This window comes from Taurulus bubalis (assembly GCF_910589615.1).
Source record: "Taurulus bubalis genome assembly, chromosome: 1".
NCBI classification, from domain to species: Eukaryota; Metazoa; Chordata; class Actinopteri; order Perciformes; family Cottidae; genus Taurulus; species Taurulus bubalis.
The window spans coordinates 247,501-267,500 of NC_136589.1; the positions used below are offsets into that span (position 1 = coordinate 247,501).

The 20,000-nt window shown below is 45.1% G+C and overlaps 2 protein-coding genes across 2 annotated transcripts in view; both read left to right on the top strand.

Moving 5' to 3' along the window:
* Positions 1-12,496, top strand: part of LOC306741498 (zinc finger E-box-binding homeobox 2-like) — a gene marked incomplete at both ends in the record, with an annotated part of 45,490 nt that extends 32,994 nt beyond the window's left edge. The window contains 4 exons of the mRNA XM_079223790.1: positions 1,402-1,510; positions 2,106-4,015; positions 4,622-4,802; positions 11,835-12,496. Coding sequence (XP_079079916.1) covers positions 1,402-1,510; positions 2,106-4,015; positions 4,622-4,802; positions 11,835-12,496 — 2,862 coding nt within the window. The remainder of the gene's footprint in view (positions 1-1,401; positions 1,511-2,105; positions 4,016-4,621; positions 4,803-11,834) is intronic.
* Positions 12,497-17,722: 5,226 nt separating this feature from the next.
* gtdc1 (glycosyltransferase-like domain containing 1) overlaps positions 17,723-20,000 on the top strand; it is a gene marked incomplete at its 5' end in the record, with an annotated part of 27,242 nt that continues 24,964 nt past the window's right edge. Inside the window, one exon of the mRNA XM_079223840.1 lies at positions 17,723-17,734. Within this exon, the coding sequence (XP_079079966.1) occupies positions 17,723-17,734 (12 nt within the window). The remainder of the gene's footprint in view (positions 17,735-20,000) is intronic.

A 20,000-nucleotide genomic window follows, 5' to 3' on the forward strand; every position in this document is an offset into this window, starting at 1 on the left:
CTTCTTCAATAGAACCTGGTCTTGAGGTCTTGTTCGTCTCTTTGGCAGCCGCATCCCCCCGAACAACCCCGTGGGATGGGCCAGCAAAATGTGGACTTCCTCGGGTCCTCTGATTTTTCCCATCAGCTGTTGTTGGAACTGCAAGTAGAAATGATCACTAATGAAGACTTACGCTCTATTGTTCCTCTGACTGCTGTAAACACAGTTCAGGGTGTTGAACAGTAATCTAATAATGTGCTGGAGTTAAGGCCTCATGATCCAGACTCACATTAGAGTCACTGATCATAATGAGATCTGCTTCAGACCCTCTCTCCATACCTGCCCCCCCCCACCCCCCACCCCCACCCCCACCCCACTCCAGCAGCAGATGGTCGTTTCTCTGCTGCTGGAAAGATTCATAATCCCCAAATGAGTTTAAGTGCTTGTTTATTTGTGTACGTTCTCAGAGTTAAACTATTAAAGAGAGACTGAGGAGACTTTCTGCTTCTCACACACATCAAGTCCGGTCCTTCCTTCTGTCGACTCTACCGCTATTCACACGAAGTTCTTTATATATTTCTTCTCCTTGTTTTCTACAATCCACTGTGTTTAAATACCACACATTTAAAGACATTTGAGGACCTTAAAAAGGTTTTAAAACACACAGGTACAAGTAATAGTACATAATAGTGCAGGTATAAGTATTAGCAAAAAATACATAGTGCAGGTATGAGTAGCAATATAACATATATAATGCAGGTATAACTAGTAGCAATACAAAATATATATTGCAGGTATAAGCATATAATATATCATTTAGGTACAAGTAGTAGTGTAGAATATAAAGTGCAGATATATGTATAAGTATAACTTATATAATGTATGTATAAGTAGTAGTATACTAGTTGTGTAATCACCACCTGAACAACATAGTGTTAAATCCAAAATAATAAAATAAATACAAATTACTTCTCAGTTTTCATCATCCACAACATTTTGAACAGTATAATGTCACAACCTGTATTTCTGCTATTGTGACTAGTTTTGAACATTTTAAACCTTTTTATCCAGTTAAATAAAATAAACGGGATGAGTCTTCAGTGTGCAGAGTTTTAACAGCCACCCTCTCTCTCTCTCTGTCTACAGGGGGGGTTCTCCCCCTGGCTGTGTTTGTTTATCTCTTTATTTGCATTTCAAATGTGGGGAAGCAGCGACATGGGAAACTGTTACCTCTGAACAAAGTCAGCCCACACGCTTTCTCAGAATGTGTTGCAGATAAAACGGTCGAAGGATCTCTGAGTCGCTATCAGATCTGCTTCACTAAATACTGTTCAGTTTCCCCGTAATCTGCTTCCCTCTGCTCACAGACTCCCACTCGTTCTCCATCACAAGATAACTCTGCTTTTGTTTTTCTGTCTGCAGCCGCCGCTGCTGAACGACGCTGCTGGAAACCGCAAGTTCAAATGCAACGAGTGTGGAAAAGCCTTCAAATACAAACATCACCTGAAGGAGCATCTCCGTATTCACAGCGGTGAGTCGTCCTTCCCCCGAACACATCTTACAATGAACAATCTGGTGAATGACTCATCCCGTTCCATCAAAGCTGAACACTGATGAAACAACTGCTACCTCTCCTTTGAATAGAATTATAACTTCTTTTATCTTTGACGTTGTTCTTTAATCACGAATGGTTCACGGTTACACTTTTATGTTGAATCATTCCACCAGAAAAACTGACAAAAGCCTCGTCGATAAAAAAATATAGCCCAGATGTTCCGAAAAGGAAAAAACATACAGGAAAAGTTAAATATAGTACATTAATAATACTTATTGATATTTCAGTCTGAAGCAAAGTGGTGGACAGACAGACAGACTCGCATTAGCTTCCAAGGTTTGGACCAAACGGGAAGCTAAATTCAGACTAACTGTAATTAAGAGGAAGGTCAACCCATCAAATTAAATCCTGATTTTTGATTGGTAGATTGTCACAAGCCAACATTTTTATTTGCCAAATCAAAAGTAGTAAACTGTCCAATCTGCCAAAACTGATTTCATCCTGAACTACAAGCTAAAACTGTTTTATTATAAACTAAAAGTAAGTTTAAATATTGTGTGTTGCGTTGCAGGTGAGAAGCCGTACGAGTGCTCCAACTGTAAGAAGCGCTTCTCCCACTCCGGCTCCTACAGCTCCCACATCAGCAGCAAGAAATGCATCGGCCTAATTGCCGTTAACGGACGAGTGCGCAATGGCAACAACGGCAAGCCTGGTTCTTCCCCCAACTCCACGACCTCATCGCCTGGAAGCCCAGCCCTCGCACAGCTCCGCCACAAACTGGAAAACGGGCGTCCGCACGCCCCTCCAGACCAACATGGTCAACTCGACATCAAAGCCGAGCCGATGGACTTCAACGAGTACCGGCAGCTAATGGCCTCTCAGCACGGATTTGGGGGATCGGGGGTCTACCTGAACAGCCGTGGAGGAAGCCCCCATGGCATCCACAGCTCCTCCCAGAGCCCCCTTCAACATCTTGGAAGCATGGGGCTGGACCATTCTCTGCTGAGCTTCTCTGGGTCTTTTGTGAACAATCTGAGCGAGGTGCAGAAGGTGCTTCAGATTGTGGACAATACAGTGTGCAGGCAGAAGATGGATGGGAACCCAGAGGAGATCTCCAAGCTCAGGGCCTATATGAAGGAGCTGGGAGCCCAGATGGAGGAGCAGAGGCTGGTCCAAGCCGGTTTCCAGGTGGTGGGCCATGGCAACCCCACAAAGAGCATCATCGACTACACACTGGAGAAGGTTAACGAGGCCAAGAGTCTGATCGACGACTCTAAGAGGCAAATGGACATCAAGAAGGAGAAGCCAAGCCACTCAACTCATCTCAGTGGTGAGGAGAAATCTCACGATGGCCAGAACCAGTTCCTGCCATTCTCTTGCCAGTACTGCAAGGAGACCTTCACCGGGCCAATCCCCCTGCATCAACACGAGCGCTACCTGTGCAAAATGAACGAGGAGATCAAAGCAGTCCTGCAGCCGACGAACAGCAGTCCTGCCGTACGCAGGGGGACGACACCCACTGAGCAGGTCACCAGTCCCATCAACCCCTTCAAGGACCACGTGTCGGTACTCAAGGCCTACTTTGCCATGAACACTGAGCCCAACTCAGAAGAACTGCTCAAGATTTCAATTGCTGTTGGCCTTCCTCAAGAGTTCGTCAAGGAGTGGTTTGCCCAGTGGAAGAATCAAAACCACCACGGAGGCAGTCTGAGGAAGAAGTCGCCCCCACCTGATCACGGCGGACTGGATGTTAACCACAACTTTAGCCGATCACCAGTGTCACTTCGGACCGTAGATTTACACAGAGGCTTCACTAATGGTGACGCCTCCCACAGACTCACAAAGGCCAACCAGTTTACAGGCAACAGGCAGAAAACGGGGGACAAATCACTAGACTCCTTAGACCACTTGAGGAGCAACACTCCGTCACCCCTCAACCTTTCCTCTACTTCCTCCAAAAACTCTCAGAGTAGCTGTTACACTCCAAACAGCCTAGCTTCTGAGGAGGCCCATGTGGATATACCACTGGATCTGTCACTGCCCAAACACATGGCCCAGAAGCTTATGTCTGTGAGGGAGAAGCTACACAGGCCCAACGGCTTCCTCATTGAGCGCAATGGCGAGGTGCTAGGACGAGAACAGGTGTCCAGGCACATGGATCTGGTCAACATCAAGAAAGAATTAATGTACTCTGATGGTGGAGGGAACTCCATCCACCAGCTGGAGAAAAGCACGAGTCCCATCTTTGGGATTAATCCCTTTGCTGGTGGTCCCGTCTACACCTCTCTGCCATCTCATGGAGCGTATCCTCCATCCACCTTCATGTCTACTGCCCAGGCCACCATCCCGGGCCTCAGGCCCTACCCGGGCCTCGACCCCATGAGCTTCCTGCCCCACATGGCCTACACCTACGCCACCGAAGCAGCCACGTTTGCTGAAATGCAGCAGAGGAGAAAGTACCAACGGAAACAAGGTTTCCAGGTAAAACTAGTGAAAAATCTACATATTCTCCATGAAGCCTCAAAACCTAAATGAGCCAAAAAGTAGTCAAGGCGTTCCAAAGTTAGCTTATAGGCGTGTTTCCTGATCTTAAAACCTCTACGGTTAAAGTCTGGTTCAGTTTAGGTCAGGGGCGGCCAATCTATAGGCCAACAAAAGTCAGAAAGTGCTGAGAAGAATGGACTCTTGAACATCTGTAGTAATCAGGAGGAGATGATGTGATACAGTCAGAAGCTACAGAACAAATAGTGATGGACGTTGGCTTGAGATTGTTTTGTGAAGTAAACAAAGCTAGTTCTAACGAGATGTTATATTTCTGGTGATGAGACAAATAGAAACAAATTGGTCTCAGGGTGAACTACTTTATGTCTTCATCTGTACACAATCCCAACACCTCCTCGTCCCATATGTCCTGGTTTTTAAGTGTCCCCTGGATGAAGGCGACTTACCCAGGTTGGGCCTTTAAGCTCTGTCCAGACTTGGGATCATGGACTTGGGGAGGGGAGTCGGACCAGAAGGTGTCTCTCTGAGGGTGAAGCCAACAGGTGTGGGATTGTCATACGTATTGAATCTGTCTTTGTGTCTCAGGGGGATCTGCTGGATGGGACGGCGGACTATCTGTCGGGCCTGGACGACCTGACAGACAGCGATTCGCTGCTGTCCAGGAAGAAGATTAAGAAGACTGAAAGTGGTATGTACGCGTGTGACTTGTGCGACAAAACATTCCAGAAGACCAGTTCCCTCCTAAGACACAAATATGAGCACACAGGTATATATAATATTTGGAAACTTCTTTTTTTACCCCACCCCCGATGCTTCTGTGCCCTCTCCCTTCATTTCTTTTGTCTCCAGACTTTTGTTTCATTCAGTCACTTAGATCCCCTACTGGTGGTTCCCTTCTGTTCCCTGTTCTCTGTAAACCATTAACATGTTCCTTTCTTTTCAGCAGGGGGTAGGGATCAGTTCATACAAGATTACATAAACATCTAGCGCCCCAAATATCAGCATCTCATTCAGACTGTGGTGGGTTTATGTGGGGAGGGGAAGGAGGAGGAGGCATGCATGTTTGCATGTGTTGCTGTTTGTGCATGTGTGTGTGAGCTCTGAAGATCAAAAGGAAATATTAATAACAACAGAGAGATGGTCCATTTTTACATATTTAGACTGGAAACAAACAGTTTGTGTGATATGAATAGTCTCAGTAAACATCTCACAGGAGACCTTCTCAACCCTTTAATGTTGAAACATGAACAGAAGAATCATAAACGTCAGAAATCATTCAACGTCTCAAAACAAATCAAGCTGAACCTTCTGTAAAATGTGTTTCTTCAATAAGGTTTGGTCCAAACCACGACCTTAATGACCCAAACCACAACCCCAATGACCCAAACCACAGCCCCATTGACCCAAACCACAACCCCAATGACCCAAACCACAGCCCCATTGACCCAAACCACAACCCCAATGACCCAAACCACGAACCCGATGACCCAAACCACAACCCTAATGACCCTAACCACAACCCCAATGAACACCCCAGTGACCCAAACCACAACCCCAATGACCACCCCAGTGACCCAAACCACAACCCCAATGACCCAAACCCCAATGACCTAAACCATAACCCCAATGACCACCCTAGTGACCCAAACCACGACCCCAATGACCCAAACCACAACATCAACGACCCTAACCACAACCACAATTACCACCCCAGTGACCCAAACCACGATCCCAATGACCCAAACCACAACCCCAATGACCACCTTAGTGACCCGAACCACAACCACAATGAACCAAACCATAACCCCAATGACCACCCCAATGACCCAAACACGACCCCAGTGACCCAAACCACAACCCGAATGACCCAACCCAGACCACAGTGACCCAAACCACCATCCCAATGACCCAAACCACGACCCCAATGACCCAAACCACGACCCCAATTACCCAAACCACAACCCCAATTACCCAAACCACAACCCCAATGACTACCCCAGTGACCCAAACCACGAGCCCAATGACCCAAACCACAACCGGAATGACTACCCCAGTGACCCAAACCATGATCCCAATGATCCAAACCACGAACCCAAGGACCCAAACCACCACCACAGTGACCCAAACCACGACCCCAATGACCCAAACCATGACCACAATGACCCAAACCACGGTCCCAATGACCCAAACTACGACCCCAATGACCCAAACCACGACCCCAATGACCACCCTAGTGACCCAAACCACGACCCCAATGACCCTAACCACAACCACAATGACCACCCCAGTGACCCAAACCACGATCCCAAAGACACAAACCACAACCCCAATAACCACCCTTGTGACCCAAACCACAACACAATGACCCTAGCCACAACCCCAATGACCACCCCAGTGACCCAATCCACAACCCCAGTGACCCAAACCACGACCCCAATGACCCAAACCACGGCCACAGTGACCCAAACCACCATCCCAATGACCCAAACCACGACCCCAATGACCCAAACCACAACCCCAATTACCCAAACCACAACCCCAATGACTACCCCAGTGACCCAAACCATGATTCCAATGACCCAAACCATGACCGCAGTGACCCAAACCACGAGCCCAATGACCCAAACCGCAACCGGAATGACTACCTCAGTGACCCAAACCATGATCCCAATGATCCAAACCATGAACCCAAGGACCCAAGCCACCACCACAGTGACCCAAACCACGACCCCAATGACCCAAACCATGACCACAATGACCCAAACCACGATCCCAATGACCCAAACTACGACCCCAATGACCCAAACCACGACCCCAATGACCCAAACCAAGACCCCAATGACCCAAACCACAACCCCAGTGACCACCCCAATGACCCAAACCACAACCACTGGGACCCAAACCACGAACACAGTGACCCAAACCACAACCCCAGTGACCACCCCAATGACCCAAACCACGACCCCAATGACCCAAACCACAACCACAGTGACCCAAACCACGACCACAGTGACCCAAACCACGACCACAGTGATCCAAACCACGACCACAGTTACCCAAACCACGACCCCAAATGACCACCCCAATGACCCAAACCACAACCCCAATGACCCCAACCACAACCACTGTGACCCAAACCACGAACACAGTGACCCAAACCACAACCCCAGTGACCACCCCAATGACCCAAACTACAACCCCAATGACCCAAACTACAACCCCAATGACCCAAACCACAACCACTGTGACCCAAACCACGAACACAGAGACCCAAACCACAACCCCAGTGACCACCCCAATGACCCAAACCACGACCCCAATGACCCAAACCACAACCACAGTGACCTAAACCACGATCCCAATGACCCAAACCACGACCCCAACTGAACCCCTTAAATCATGTAGATATGTCTTCTTGATTTTGGCCATAAAACCTTCTGATAAAAGACCAAATCTGTGCTTTTCCATTGAAGTTTGTGCAAAGCCGTTACCTGAGCAACAGCTACGACCCGTTCTACCTTCGTCTCTTTCACGTCGTTGCATCATCATCACCGCCAGGATTCACCGACTCGGTTATTTGTGCTGTGTGTGTGTGTGTGTGTGTGTTACAGTGCTATGCCAGCGATGGTGGATGTTACAGCCGTTCCAGGTCTATTTGTGTGTTGTGAGGAGCTGTGCATACTTTGTTGTGCGTGGGACGTGTCGGTTGGCAGCCTGAAGCTGTTCAGAAGCATATGGAAGTCGTAGTAAATCCAGGAGTGTGTGTCTGTGTGTGTGTTACAGTGTGTGTTACAGTGTGTGTGTTTTGGTGTGTGTAACTGTGTGCTACTGTGTGTGTGTGCTACGTGTGTGTGTGTGTGTGTTATGGTGTGTATGTTAAGGTATGTGTGTTACTATATTGTACAGTGTGTGTGTGTGTGCTACGGTATGTGTATTACAGTATTTGTGTGTTGTGTTTTGGAGTGTGTGTTACAGTGTGTAACGTTGTTTTATGGTATGTGTGTTACGTGTGTGTGTGTTACGGTGAATGTGCATTACGGTGTGTGCGTTACGGTGTATGTGCGTTACGGTGTGTAACGGTGTGTGCGTGTGTTATGGTTTGTGTGTGTAATGGTGTGTGTGTGTGTGTAACGGTTTGTGTGTGTGTGTGGGTGTTATGGTGTGTTGCGGTTTGTCATCCACTAAAACACACTTGTGAATATTATATTTCTTGCCTATTGATCCTGAAATGTTTCTGAATCAAATTTCATTATGTGTGTTTATTAATGTTTATGACTTTATAAGTGATGTGTGAGTCACTGCATCATAACTCTTATTAGCGCTTCATCATAACACTTCTTATCGCTTCATCATGACTCTCAATAACGCTTCATCATAACACTTATCAACGCTTCATCAAAACACTCATTAGCGCTTCATCATAACACTTATTAGCGCATCATCATAACTCTTAATAGCGCTTCATCATGACTCTCATTAACGCTTCATCATAACACTTATTAACGCTTCATCATAACACTCATTAACGCTTCATCATAACACTTATTAGCGCTTCATCATAACTCTTATTAGCGCTTCATCATAACACTTATTATCTCTTCATCATAACACTTATTAACGCTTCATCATAACTCTTATTAACGCTTCATCAAAACACTCATTAGCGCTTCATCATAACACTTATTATCGCTTCATCATAACTCTTATTAACGCTTCATCATAACACTTATTAGCGCTTCATCATAACTCTTATTAGCGCTTCATCATAACACTTTTTAGCGCTTCATCATAACACTTATTAACGCTTCATCATAACACTTATTAAGGCTTCATCATAACTCTTATTAGCGCTTCATCATAACACTTATTAACGCTTCATCATAACACTTATTAAGGCTTCATCATAACTTTTATTAGCGCTTCATCATAACACTTATTAAGGCTTCATCATAACTCTTATTAGCGCTTCATCATAACACTTATTAAGGCTTCATCATAACTCTTATTAAGGCTTCATCATAACACTCATTAGCGCTTCATCATAACACTTATTATCGCTTCATCATAACTCTTATTAACGCTTCATCATAACACTTATTAGCGCTTCATCATAACTCTTATTAGCGCTTCATCATCACACTTATTAACGCTTCATCATAACTCTTATTAACGCTTCATCATAACACTTATTAGCGCTTCATCATAACACTTATTAACGCTTCATTATAACACTTATTAACGCTTCATCTCAGTACGTTTCTATGTTGCTGTGAAGTGTTCGTATTATTTATTATTTTTGCAGACGGATCTCATTCAAATCCTGAATTATGACTTTTAAACACTGACAAACAAACTGTTTGTCATTATTATCTGTAAATCATGACATGTTCATGAAATGTTGAGAAAATTACATTCAAATTCCATCGATGAATTAATAAATTAGTAATTTGTCTCAAAACAAATGTTTTCACTGTTTCACAAGAATAAACGTCTTCATGTTTAAAGTAAAGCAGCTGGTCAGCTGATGTCTCTCGTGTCTCTGTGAGGAGACGTTCTGACTCCTCCTGTCTCCTGTCTCCTGTCTCTTGTTTCTTGTCTCCTGTCTTCTCCTGTCTCCTATCTCCTGTCTCCTGTCTCTTGTCCCCTGTCTCTTGTTCCCTGTCTCTTGTTTCTTGTCTCCTGTCTCCTCCTGTCTCCTTTCTCCTGTCTCCTGTCTCCTGTCTCTTGTTTTTGTCTCCTGTCTCCTCCTGTCTCCTATCTCCTGTCTCCTGCCTCTTGTCCCCTGTCTCCTGTCCCCTGTCTCTTGTTTTTGTCTCCTGTCTTCTCCTGTCTCCTATCTCCTGTCTCCTGTCTCTTGTCCCCTGTCTCTTGTTCCCTGTCTCTTGTTTCTTGTCTCCTGTCTCCTCCTGTCTCCTTTCTCCTGTCTCCTGTCTCCTGTCTCTTGTTTTTGTCTCCTGTCTCCTCCTGTCTCCTATCTCCTGTCTCCTGCCTCTTGTCCCCTGTCTCCTGTCCCCTGTCTCTTGTTTTTGTCTCCTGTCTTCTCCTGTCTCCTATCTCCTGTCTCTTGTCCCCTGTCTCTTGTCCCCTGTCCCCTGTCTCTTGTCCCCTGTCTCTTGTTTCTTGTCTCCTGTCTCCTGTCTCTTGTCCCCTGTCTCCTGTCTCTTGTCCCCTGTCTCTTGTCCCCTGTCTCTTCTTGCCTGTCTCTTGTCTCTTGTCCCCTGTCTCTTGTCCCCTGTCTCTTGTCTCATGTCTCCTGTCTCCTGTCTTCTGTCTCTTGTCTCTTGCCTGACTCTTCCTGTCTCTTGTCTCCTGTATCTTGTGTCTTGTCTCTTGCCTGACTCTTCCTGTCTCCTGTCTCCTGTCTTCTGTCTCTTGTCTCTTGCCTGACTCTTCCTGTCTCTTGTCTCCTGTATCTTGTGTCTTGTCTCTTGCCTGACTCTTCCTGTCCCTTGTCTCTTGTCCCCTGTATCTTGTGTCTTGTCTCTTGTCTCCTGTATCTTGTGTCTTGTCTCTTGCCTGACTCTTCCTGTCTCTTGTCTCCTGTATCTTGTGTCTTGTCTCTTGCCTGACTCTTCCTGTCTCCTGTCTCTTGTCTCCTGTCTCTTGTCTCTTGTCTCTTGTCTCCTGTCTCCTGTCTCTTGTCTCTTGTCTCTTGCCTGACTATTCCTGTCTCCTGTCTCTTGTCTCTTGCCTGACCCTTCCTGTCGCCTGTCTCCTGTCTCCTGTCTCTTGTCTCCTGTCTCTTGTCTCTTGCCTGACCCTTCCTGTCTCCTGTCTCCTGTCTCTTGTCTCTTGTCTGACCCTTCCTGTCTCTTGCCTGACCCTTCCTGTTTCCTGTGTCCTGTCTCTTGTCTCTTGCCTGACCCTTCCTGTCTCCTGTCTCTTGCCTGACCCTTCCTGTCTCCTGTCTCTTGTCTCTTGTCTCTTGCCTGACCATATCTGTCTTCTGTCTCCTGTCTCTTGTCTCTTGTCTGACCCTTCCTGTCTCTTGCCTGACCCTTCCTGTCTCCTGTCTCTTGTCTCTTTCCTGACCCTTCCTGTCTCCTGTCTCTTGTCTCCTGTCTCCTGTCTCCTGTCTCTTGTCTCCTGTCTCCTGTCTCTTGTGTCTTGTCTCTTGCCTGACTCTTCCTGTCTCCTGTCTCTTGTCTCTTGCCTGACCCTCCCTGTCTCCTGTCTCCTGTCTCCTGTCTCTTGTCTCCTGTCTCCTGTCTCTTGTGTCTTGTCTCTTGCCTGACTCTTCCTGTCTCCTGTCTCTTGTCTCTTGCCTGACCCTTCCTGTCTCCTGTCTCCTGTCTCTTGTCTCCTGTCTCTTGTCTTTTGCCTGAACCTTCCTGTCTCCTGTCTCCTGTCTCTTGCCTGACCCTTCATGTCTCCTGTTTCCTGTCTCCTGTCTCTTGTTTCTTGTCTCTCGTCTCTTGCCTGACCCTTCCTGTCTCCTGTCTCTTGTCTCCTGTCTCTTGTGTCTTGTCTCTTGCCTGACTCTTCTTGTCTCCTGTCTCCTGTATCTTGTGTCTTGTCTCTTGCCTGAACCTTCCTGTCTCCTGTCTCCTGTCTCTTGTCTCTTGCCTGACCCTTCCTGTCTCTTGTCTCCTGTCTCTTGTGTCTTGTCTCTTGCCTGACCCTTCCTGTCTCCTGTCTCCTGTCTCTTGTCTCTTGTCTCTTGTCTCTTGCCTGACCCTTCCTGTCTCCTGTATCTTGTGTCTTGTCTCTTGCCTGACCCTTCTTGTCTCCTGTCTCCTGTCTCATGTCTCTTGTCTCTTGTCTCTTGCCTGAACCTTCCTGTCTCTTGTCTCTGCAGGGAAGCGTCCTCACCAGTGTCAGATCTGCAAGAAGGCCTTCAAACACAAGCACCACCTCATCGAACACTCGCGCCTGCACTCCGGAGAGAAACCCTACCAGTGCGACAAGTGCGGCAAGCGCTTCTCCCACTCGGGCTCGTACTCGCAGCACATGAACCACCGCTACTCGTACTGCAAGAGGGAGGCGGAGGAGCGCGAGGCGGCCGATAGGGAGGCCCGGGGGGATGGGGGAGGAGGAGGAGAAGGAGGAGGAGGAGGAGCAGGAGGAGGAGCAGGAGGAGGAGGCCTGGAGGAGCCCACCGAGCTGCTGATGAGGAGGGCCTACCTTCAGGGCCTTGGCCCGCTCGGGTACTCGGACCCCGAGGACCAGCAGGAGGACGGCGGTACGATCCTGAGGGACGGCGGCGAGGGAGGAGGACAGGAGGACAGGGTTGAAGGCAAGACGTACGAGGAGGTGTCAGACAGATGGGAGGAAAGTTTCAGGGAAGGAGAAGAGGTAGAGGAGGAGGATGAGGAGGAAGAGGAGGAGGAGGAGGAGGAAGAAGGAGACAGCAGGAGCGAGATGGACTCAACAAGGGACGACAAGGGCAAAGACACGACGCTGATGGACGAGAGCTTGCGAGAAGGGAAGACAGACGGAAAGTCCGAGCAGGACGACTGATGTAGAGACAGATCCGCTCTGAACATTCATAACGCTGGCTTCCTGTTTCTCCAATAACAGCTTTTATTTTGAAGGACGGAGCACAAATGATTGAGGTTTATTTAAACTCAGCATCAAAAAGGTGTTTCAGTCCCGTTATCTGTCCACAATGTCCCCTACAATGAGTTCAAGTCTAACAATGTCCCCTTCAATCAATCCAAGTTTAACACTGTGCCCTACGACGAGTCAGAGCTTAGCAATGTCCCCTACGATGAGTCCAAGTTTAATAATGTCCCCTATGACGTGTCCAAGCTTAACAATGTCCCCTACGATGAGTCCAAGTTTTACAATGTCCCCTACGACGTGTCCAAGCTTAACAATGTCCCCTACGATGAGTCCAAGTTTAACACTATCCCCTACGACGAGTCAGAGATTAGCAATGTCCCCTACGATGAGTCCAAGTTTAACACTGTCCCCTACGATGAGTCCAAGTTTAACAATGTCCCCTACGACGTGTCCAAGCTTAACAATGTCCCCTACGATGAGTCCAAGTTTAACAATGTCCCCTACGACAAGTCCAAGCTTAACAATGTCCCCTGCGACGAGTCCAAGCTTAACAATGTCCCCTACGATGAGTCCAAGTTTAACAATGTCCCCTGCGACGAGTCCAAGCTTAACAATGTCCCCTACGATGAGTCCAAGTTTAACACTGTCCCCTACGATGAGTCCAAGTTTAACAATGTCCCCTACGACGTGTCCAAGCTTAACAATGTCCCCTACGATGAGTCCAAGTTTAACAATGTCCCCTACGACGTGTCCAAGCTTAACAATATCCCCTACGATGAGTCCAAGTTTAACACTGTCCCCTACGACGTGTCCAAACTTAACAATGTCCCCTACGACAAGTCCAAGCTTAACAATGTCCCCTGCGACGAGTCCAAGCTTAACAATGTCCTCTACGACGAGTTCAAATTTAACAATGTCCCCTTCAATGAGTCCAAGCTTAATAATGTCCCCTATGATGAGTCCAAGCTTAACAATGTCCCCTACGACATGTCCAAGCTTAACAATGTCCCATACGATGAGTCCAAGTTTAACAATGTCCCCTACGACATGTCCAAGCATAACAATGTCCCCTACGACGTGTCCAAGCTTAACAATATGCCCTACGACATGTCCAAGCTTAACAATGTCCCCCACGACGTGTCCAAGCTTAACAATGTCCCCTACGACGTGTCCAAGCTTAACAATATCCCCTACGACATATCCAAGCTTAACAATGTCCCCTACGACATGTCCAAGCTTAGCAATGTCCCCTACGACGTGTCCAAGCTTAGCATCTTTCAAAATTAGAAATTCTATTTTTGAGCTTCGCTCTGTGAAGCTTTTGTTGAAAGAAACATGATGAAAGACACAAACACAAACTATGCTCGTAGTTTTTTCTTTTTGTTTTAACCAGAAAGCTAAAAGTGTACTTTTATCGTTAGCTAAATTGTTAGACAACGGGCTTGCTAATTTTAATGCTATGGTTTATTAGCAATGCAACTGAACTTAGTGACTTCTAGCTGCTAGTTGTGAATCAGATGCTAACTCTGCTAGCATGCTCCTGGCTAACAAGCTAGCGGTTAGCACATAATTAGCTAACACACGCAGATTCACGAGGCTGCTGCACCTTCAAAAGGTTTTATCAGAAATACATCTGATCACAAAAAATCAGCTCAAATCCTTTCTGTTCAGTCCTCAACGCGACGCATCATGAAGCTGGTGGGATTGTTTCAAAATCCACATTATGCAAAAAATAAGCGATAAAATAAAATAAGTCACAATGATTCTCATCGTAATGACGTGAAGCTGTTTTTAATGTACAGTATTATAAAGGCCTAAACGCTGTGTGTTCTTAACTTCCTGTGTCCCGTTGTGTTCGAAACCCCGCTTCAGGAAATTGCACTTCTCGACTCCTCGAATCACTACGAAATAAAACAAAAGAATTCAAAACAAAAGAGGGAAAAAAGCCCCGAGCACGCGGTCACTTCCTGTCAGTGTTATTGTTGTACTTTGTCTCTTTTACTGTGACGTTTTTTTTATTTTGATCCTATTTTATTATTTTTTGCCAACGAACCACACGGCTTTGGGCCTCATGATTTATTTCTTTATGTGAATGAACACCTGTGTGATTTTCAAAAATAAAATGTTGATGTAAGTCTTAAAAAGGGGAGGAAGAAGCTTAATATGAAAGATAAAAATAAAAAGGACAGAGCCTTTGTTTGTGTGTTGAATTGTTTCTCCAGAGAAAGCCTTATATGCAAACCTGTTACCTGTGTGTGTCTGAAAGTGCCGTCCCTGTCAGCGTACCTGTTACCTGTTACCTGTACCTCTTACCTGTTACCTGTACCTGTTACCTGTACCTGTTACCTGTTACCTGTACCTGTACCTGTTACCTGTACCTGCTTCAGCGTACCTGTTACCTGTACCTGTTACCTGTACCTGCTTCAGCGTTACCGTGGCATCCATTTTCGGACTCGTCAGTATTATTGTAGATAGACGCCGTTTGTTAGTTTACATACGTTTGTGCAATGTTCTCTACTCCTTTGTTCCATGACAGTATTTCTTTGTCAGTATTATTTGTTTTTGTTGAATTTTTCAACACAAATTAAATTTTTTTGTTTTTTATTTGAGAATTTACCATTTTATTTATGTGAGTCATTTTATATTTCCTAATTGTATTTATTTCAATACTGTAGAGTACAGTATCACAGTTCCTCACAAATAGATATATTTTAGTTAAACATATTCTGTCATTGACTATTGAGTTTTATGCTATTTGGAACATTTCAATTGTTTTGTCTTTTGTTTTGTTTTCCTTTTAGACTACTGGAAATTCTAAATTTGGGGAACTTTTGATACGATGATTATTGTGAAAACACTGTATTTTTGAGAGTTAAATCCACTTTATTCATCCCACTGAGGAGGTGACGAAGGACTGATGATGATGATGAAGGAATTCCTGAAAAGTATTATTATTGAATTTTTAATTCCGACTTGGAAATGACCATGCTCGAATAAATGTAGCCAAATTAAATTTTAATAAAACTGTGTTATTCTTCTTATGCGTCTGTTTGATTCCTTAACACACACACACACACACACACACACACACACACACACACACACACACACACACACAGTGATGATGGAAGAAGAGTGGCCCGAAGTACATGGGGACGTTATCGTTGATCGTCATAGTCTTCAACCAATCAGATCTTCAGTTTGACTTGCTGGGCGTGTTCTTTAACGTAAAAGCGCCTGCGAGATGGCGTGACCATTAACATGCGCTGTGATTGGTCAGAGGACCAGCGTGACCAATAACATGCGCTGTGATTGGTCAGTGGGCCAGCGTGACTTCAGTCAACAGAAAAATAGCTAGCTGCTAGCAGAACTCAGTAGTAGTCAGAAGAATTCAGGCTGAAACTTAAGAGAAGTGATGACATGTTTAGTTGTGCTTGGTGTAGTGTTTTAACACTCCGTGGCTGAAGGAGGAGAAACGGCTCTCTGGTGGATTTACTGATGACACCTTTCTCACAGAGGGTTAGGACATGGTACTGGAACTGAAGCACACCGATAAACTGAACAACCGCGTCACTGAAGTGTTTAACAAAGAGAGGCGATGGACTTTGTCTTTCAGTGAACATGTGGTGAGTGAACTGCTTTGTGTGTTTACATCTGCAGTAGCGTTGTGTTGATGTGTCTATGGTGTTGTTTTTATTACATAGTTAATATCGTTCCTTCTGATCGTGGCTCGTTCTCTTGAGTGTGCGGTGTTTTAGTGCCGCAGCTTTGTTGGATTGTTTTGTTATAACTAAATGTGACTGGTCCTTGTGATGTGGACTACATGCATTGTCCGTTAATGACGCAGAATCCCGTCATGCGTGTGTTTACGCTCTGAAGGCCCAGGTAGAACATGCACGGCCCGCCACTGGTGCTGATAAAGGACTTGTCTCTGTACTGGTTTTGTTAGACCTTAGTGCTGATAAAAGACTTGTCTCTGGTTTTGTTAGACCTTAGTGCTGATAAAAGACTTGTCTCTGGTTTTGTTAGACCTTAGTGCTGATAAAAGACTTGTCTCTGGTTTTGTTAGACCTTAGTGCTGATAAAAGACTTGTCTCTGTACTGGTCTTGTTAGACCTTAGTGCTGATAAAAGACTTGTCTCTGGTTTTGTTAGACCTTAGTGCTGATAAAGGACTTGTCTCTGGTTTTGTTAGACCTTAGTGCTGATAAAGGACTTGTCTCTGGTTTTGTTAGACCTTAGTGCTGATAAAGGACTTGTCTCTGGTTTTGTTAGACCTTAGTGCTGATAAAGGACTTGTCTCTGGTTTTGTTAGACCTTAGTGCTGATAAAGGACTTGTCTCTGTACTGGTCTTGTTAGACCTTAGTGCTGATAAAGGACTTGTCTCTGTACTGGTCTTGTTAGACCTTAGTGCTGATAAAGGACTTGTCTCTGGTTTTGTTAGACCTTAGTGCTGATAAAGGACTTGTCTCTGGTTTTGTTAGACCTTAGTGCTGATAAAGGACTTGTCTCTGTACTGGTCTTGTTAGACCTTAGTGCTGATAAAGGACTTGTCTCTGTTCTGGTCTTGTTAGACCTTAGTGCTGATAAAGGACTTGTCTCTGTTCTGGTCTTGTTAGACCTTAGTGCTGATAAAGGACTTGTCTCTGTTCTGGTCTTGTTAGACCTTAGTGCTGATATGGTTCAGGCCTCCTGTCATGGCCCTGCTGACACCTACTGCTACGATTATTATTATTATTACTATTATTATTATTAGTCACATTTATATTACTATTATTTTATTTTATTCGTATATATCTTTCATCCCTGTTGCTTCTTTATATATTTTATCTTTTATCTTGTGTGTTTATTTCTATCTTCAAGTTGTACGGCTCTACTATGACAAGACATTTCCCCTTGGGGATTAATAAAGTATATATCTATCTATCTGTCTATTATTGATTGTATTATCATTATTATCCTACTACATCCACTCCAGCTGTTTTTTATTAGTCGTTATAATGTTTCTATTATAATGATTATATACTTTTATATAAACGTGTTGAATGTGTTGTAACTCTGTTAGTGATGTTACTGACGGATTCGTTGGATGACGTCATTCCACCTCTGTTCCCGCCAGGCTCGGCTCAAATAGCGACGTAATGACGTAGGCAGTTTGCGTGAGCTCTTGGTGCCGGCAACATGCAGTCAGAGGTGAGTGTTCCGCTCTGTACACAGCCGGTACAGTGCTGCGCTCCTCTCGGGGCTCTGGCCGGCTTTCACCGGTTGTGACCGGCTCAGAGCATCGCGAGGAGGAGAGCTGGTTGGTAGTTAGCTATTAGCCGTTAGCTGTCCTGCTGTCTGTTTCTTTTCTCTTTTTTTATCAGCTATCAGCCACCAGCGATCAGCCACCAGCTATCAGCCACCAGCTAACAGCTATCAGCCACCAGCTAACAGCTATCAGCCACCAGCCACCAGCTATCAGCCACCAGCTATCAGCCACCAGCTAACAGCTATCAGCCACCAGCTAACAGCTATCAGCCACCAGCTAACAGCTATCAGCCACCAGCTAACAGCTATCAGCCACCAGCCACCAGCTATCAGCCACCAGCTATCAGCCACCAGCTAACAGCTATCAGCCACCAGCTAACAGCTATCAGCCACCAGCTAACAGCTATCAGCCACCAGCCACCAGCTATCAGCCACCAGCTATCAGCCACCAGCTAACAGCTATCAGCCACCAGCCACCAGCTAACAGCCACCAGCTAACAGCCACCAGCCAACAGCCACCAGCCATCAGCCATCAGCCACCAGCCATCAGCCACCAGCTAACAGCCACCAGCTAACAGCCACCAGCTAACAGCCACCAGCTAACAGCCACCAGCTAACAGCCACCAGCTAACAGCTATCAGCCACCACTGCGGTCAAGTGAGCCCACATCCGCCGAGTGAGCCGCAGTTGCAATTCTAAATGCACCTCTATTCAAGGTGTTACGGTACGGGGGCCAGCTCAATGTCACAATATTCAAACAGCTATAAAAACAGATCCATAGACTTGTATATAGAAATTCCACTGCAGTCTTGTTCAGGGTGACCTCTGCTATGCCCATGTGCATGGCCTCCAAATATTATTGTGCAGTTTTTGAGAAAAGTGAATTCAAAGTCTGCCTAAATTTCATAATGATATTCATAATTTCACAATATTCAAACAGCTATAAAAGCAGATCCTAAGGTTTGTATATCGATATTCCACTACAGTCTTGTTCAGAGGGACCTCTGCTATGTCCATGTGCATGGCCTTTAGATATTACTGTACAGTTTTGGAGAAAGGTGAATTCAAAGTCTGCTTAAATTCCATAATGATATTCGAAATTTCACAATATTCAAACAGCTAGAGAAACAGATCCTTAGATTTGTATATTGAAATTCTACTGCAGTCTTGTTCAGAGGGACCTCTGCTATGTTTATGTGCATGGCCTTTGGGACACAATTGGACAACATTGTTGAGGAACGACAAAACATGGCACTTGAATTACTCCGCTCATCAGGTGTGTGACAGCTTTTCTTCATATTAATTTATATTGTGATATTGTACTACAAAAGATGTAACATTTCTATAATTCTTTTCATTAGTTTTTGACATCGAAACACAGTGTGCCATGTGTTCAGTAAAAAAGCCACCCACTCCGAGGCCTCCAGTCACTGAACACATTACACTGAACTGTAATGTGTTGTTTTAATTCATTTGATTTGTGGACCTAAGTTTTAGTTTTGGCATTTTGAAGATTGAATTGACAGTGGACAGGAGATGAGGGGTAGAGAGAGAATTGGAACGTTATGTAACAAAAGTCACCATCCAGAGCCATATCAATAATCGCGGTTCACCCCTCTGCCATTGGGACACCCCTTGTTTTCATCTTGGAAATGCAAACAAAATGGTTTATTTTGTTAAAAAATTCGAGGAATGTGTGTATTAAAAAAACATTGGACAAATAGACTTTATTGTCCATCCGAGCCACTCGGATACGTCCATGTCCTCTGCCTTGCTATTTTATTTGCATTTGTACCATGGCAGCTGTAAAATTAAAATAGTACCTGTGCTATAGTTGATTGTCAGTCAATCAAAATAACATTTTACAAGCGAGGAACATGACAATAAAATTAAATATTTGTTTAGAAAATGAATAATTGCAAATAGATGCTATTTGCGTTTGGGGTGAATTCATGTTTTAATGAAATTCTCAAATTCAATTGTTTCATTTTTTCTTTTTCAGATTCAGTGTGATGCTTGTAACAGGTGGTTTCATGCCGACTGCCTGCAGATAAACAAAACAAAACTGATCAACAAATGTTATTGGAAATGCATTTTGTGCAAATAAATCAACAAACATTGTTTCTTGTGGTTTTGGGCTCTTTTTAGATACAGTCCGGTCCTTTTTTTTTTTTTTTTTTGTGTGTCTCCTGTTGGTCTCTGTTACGTG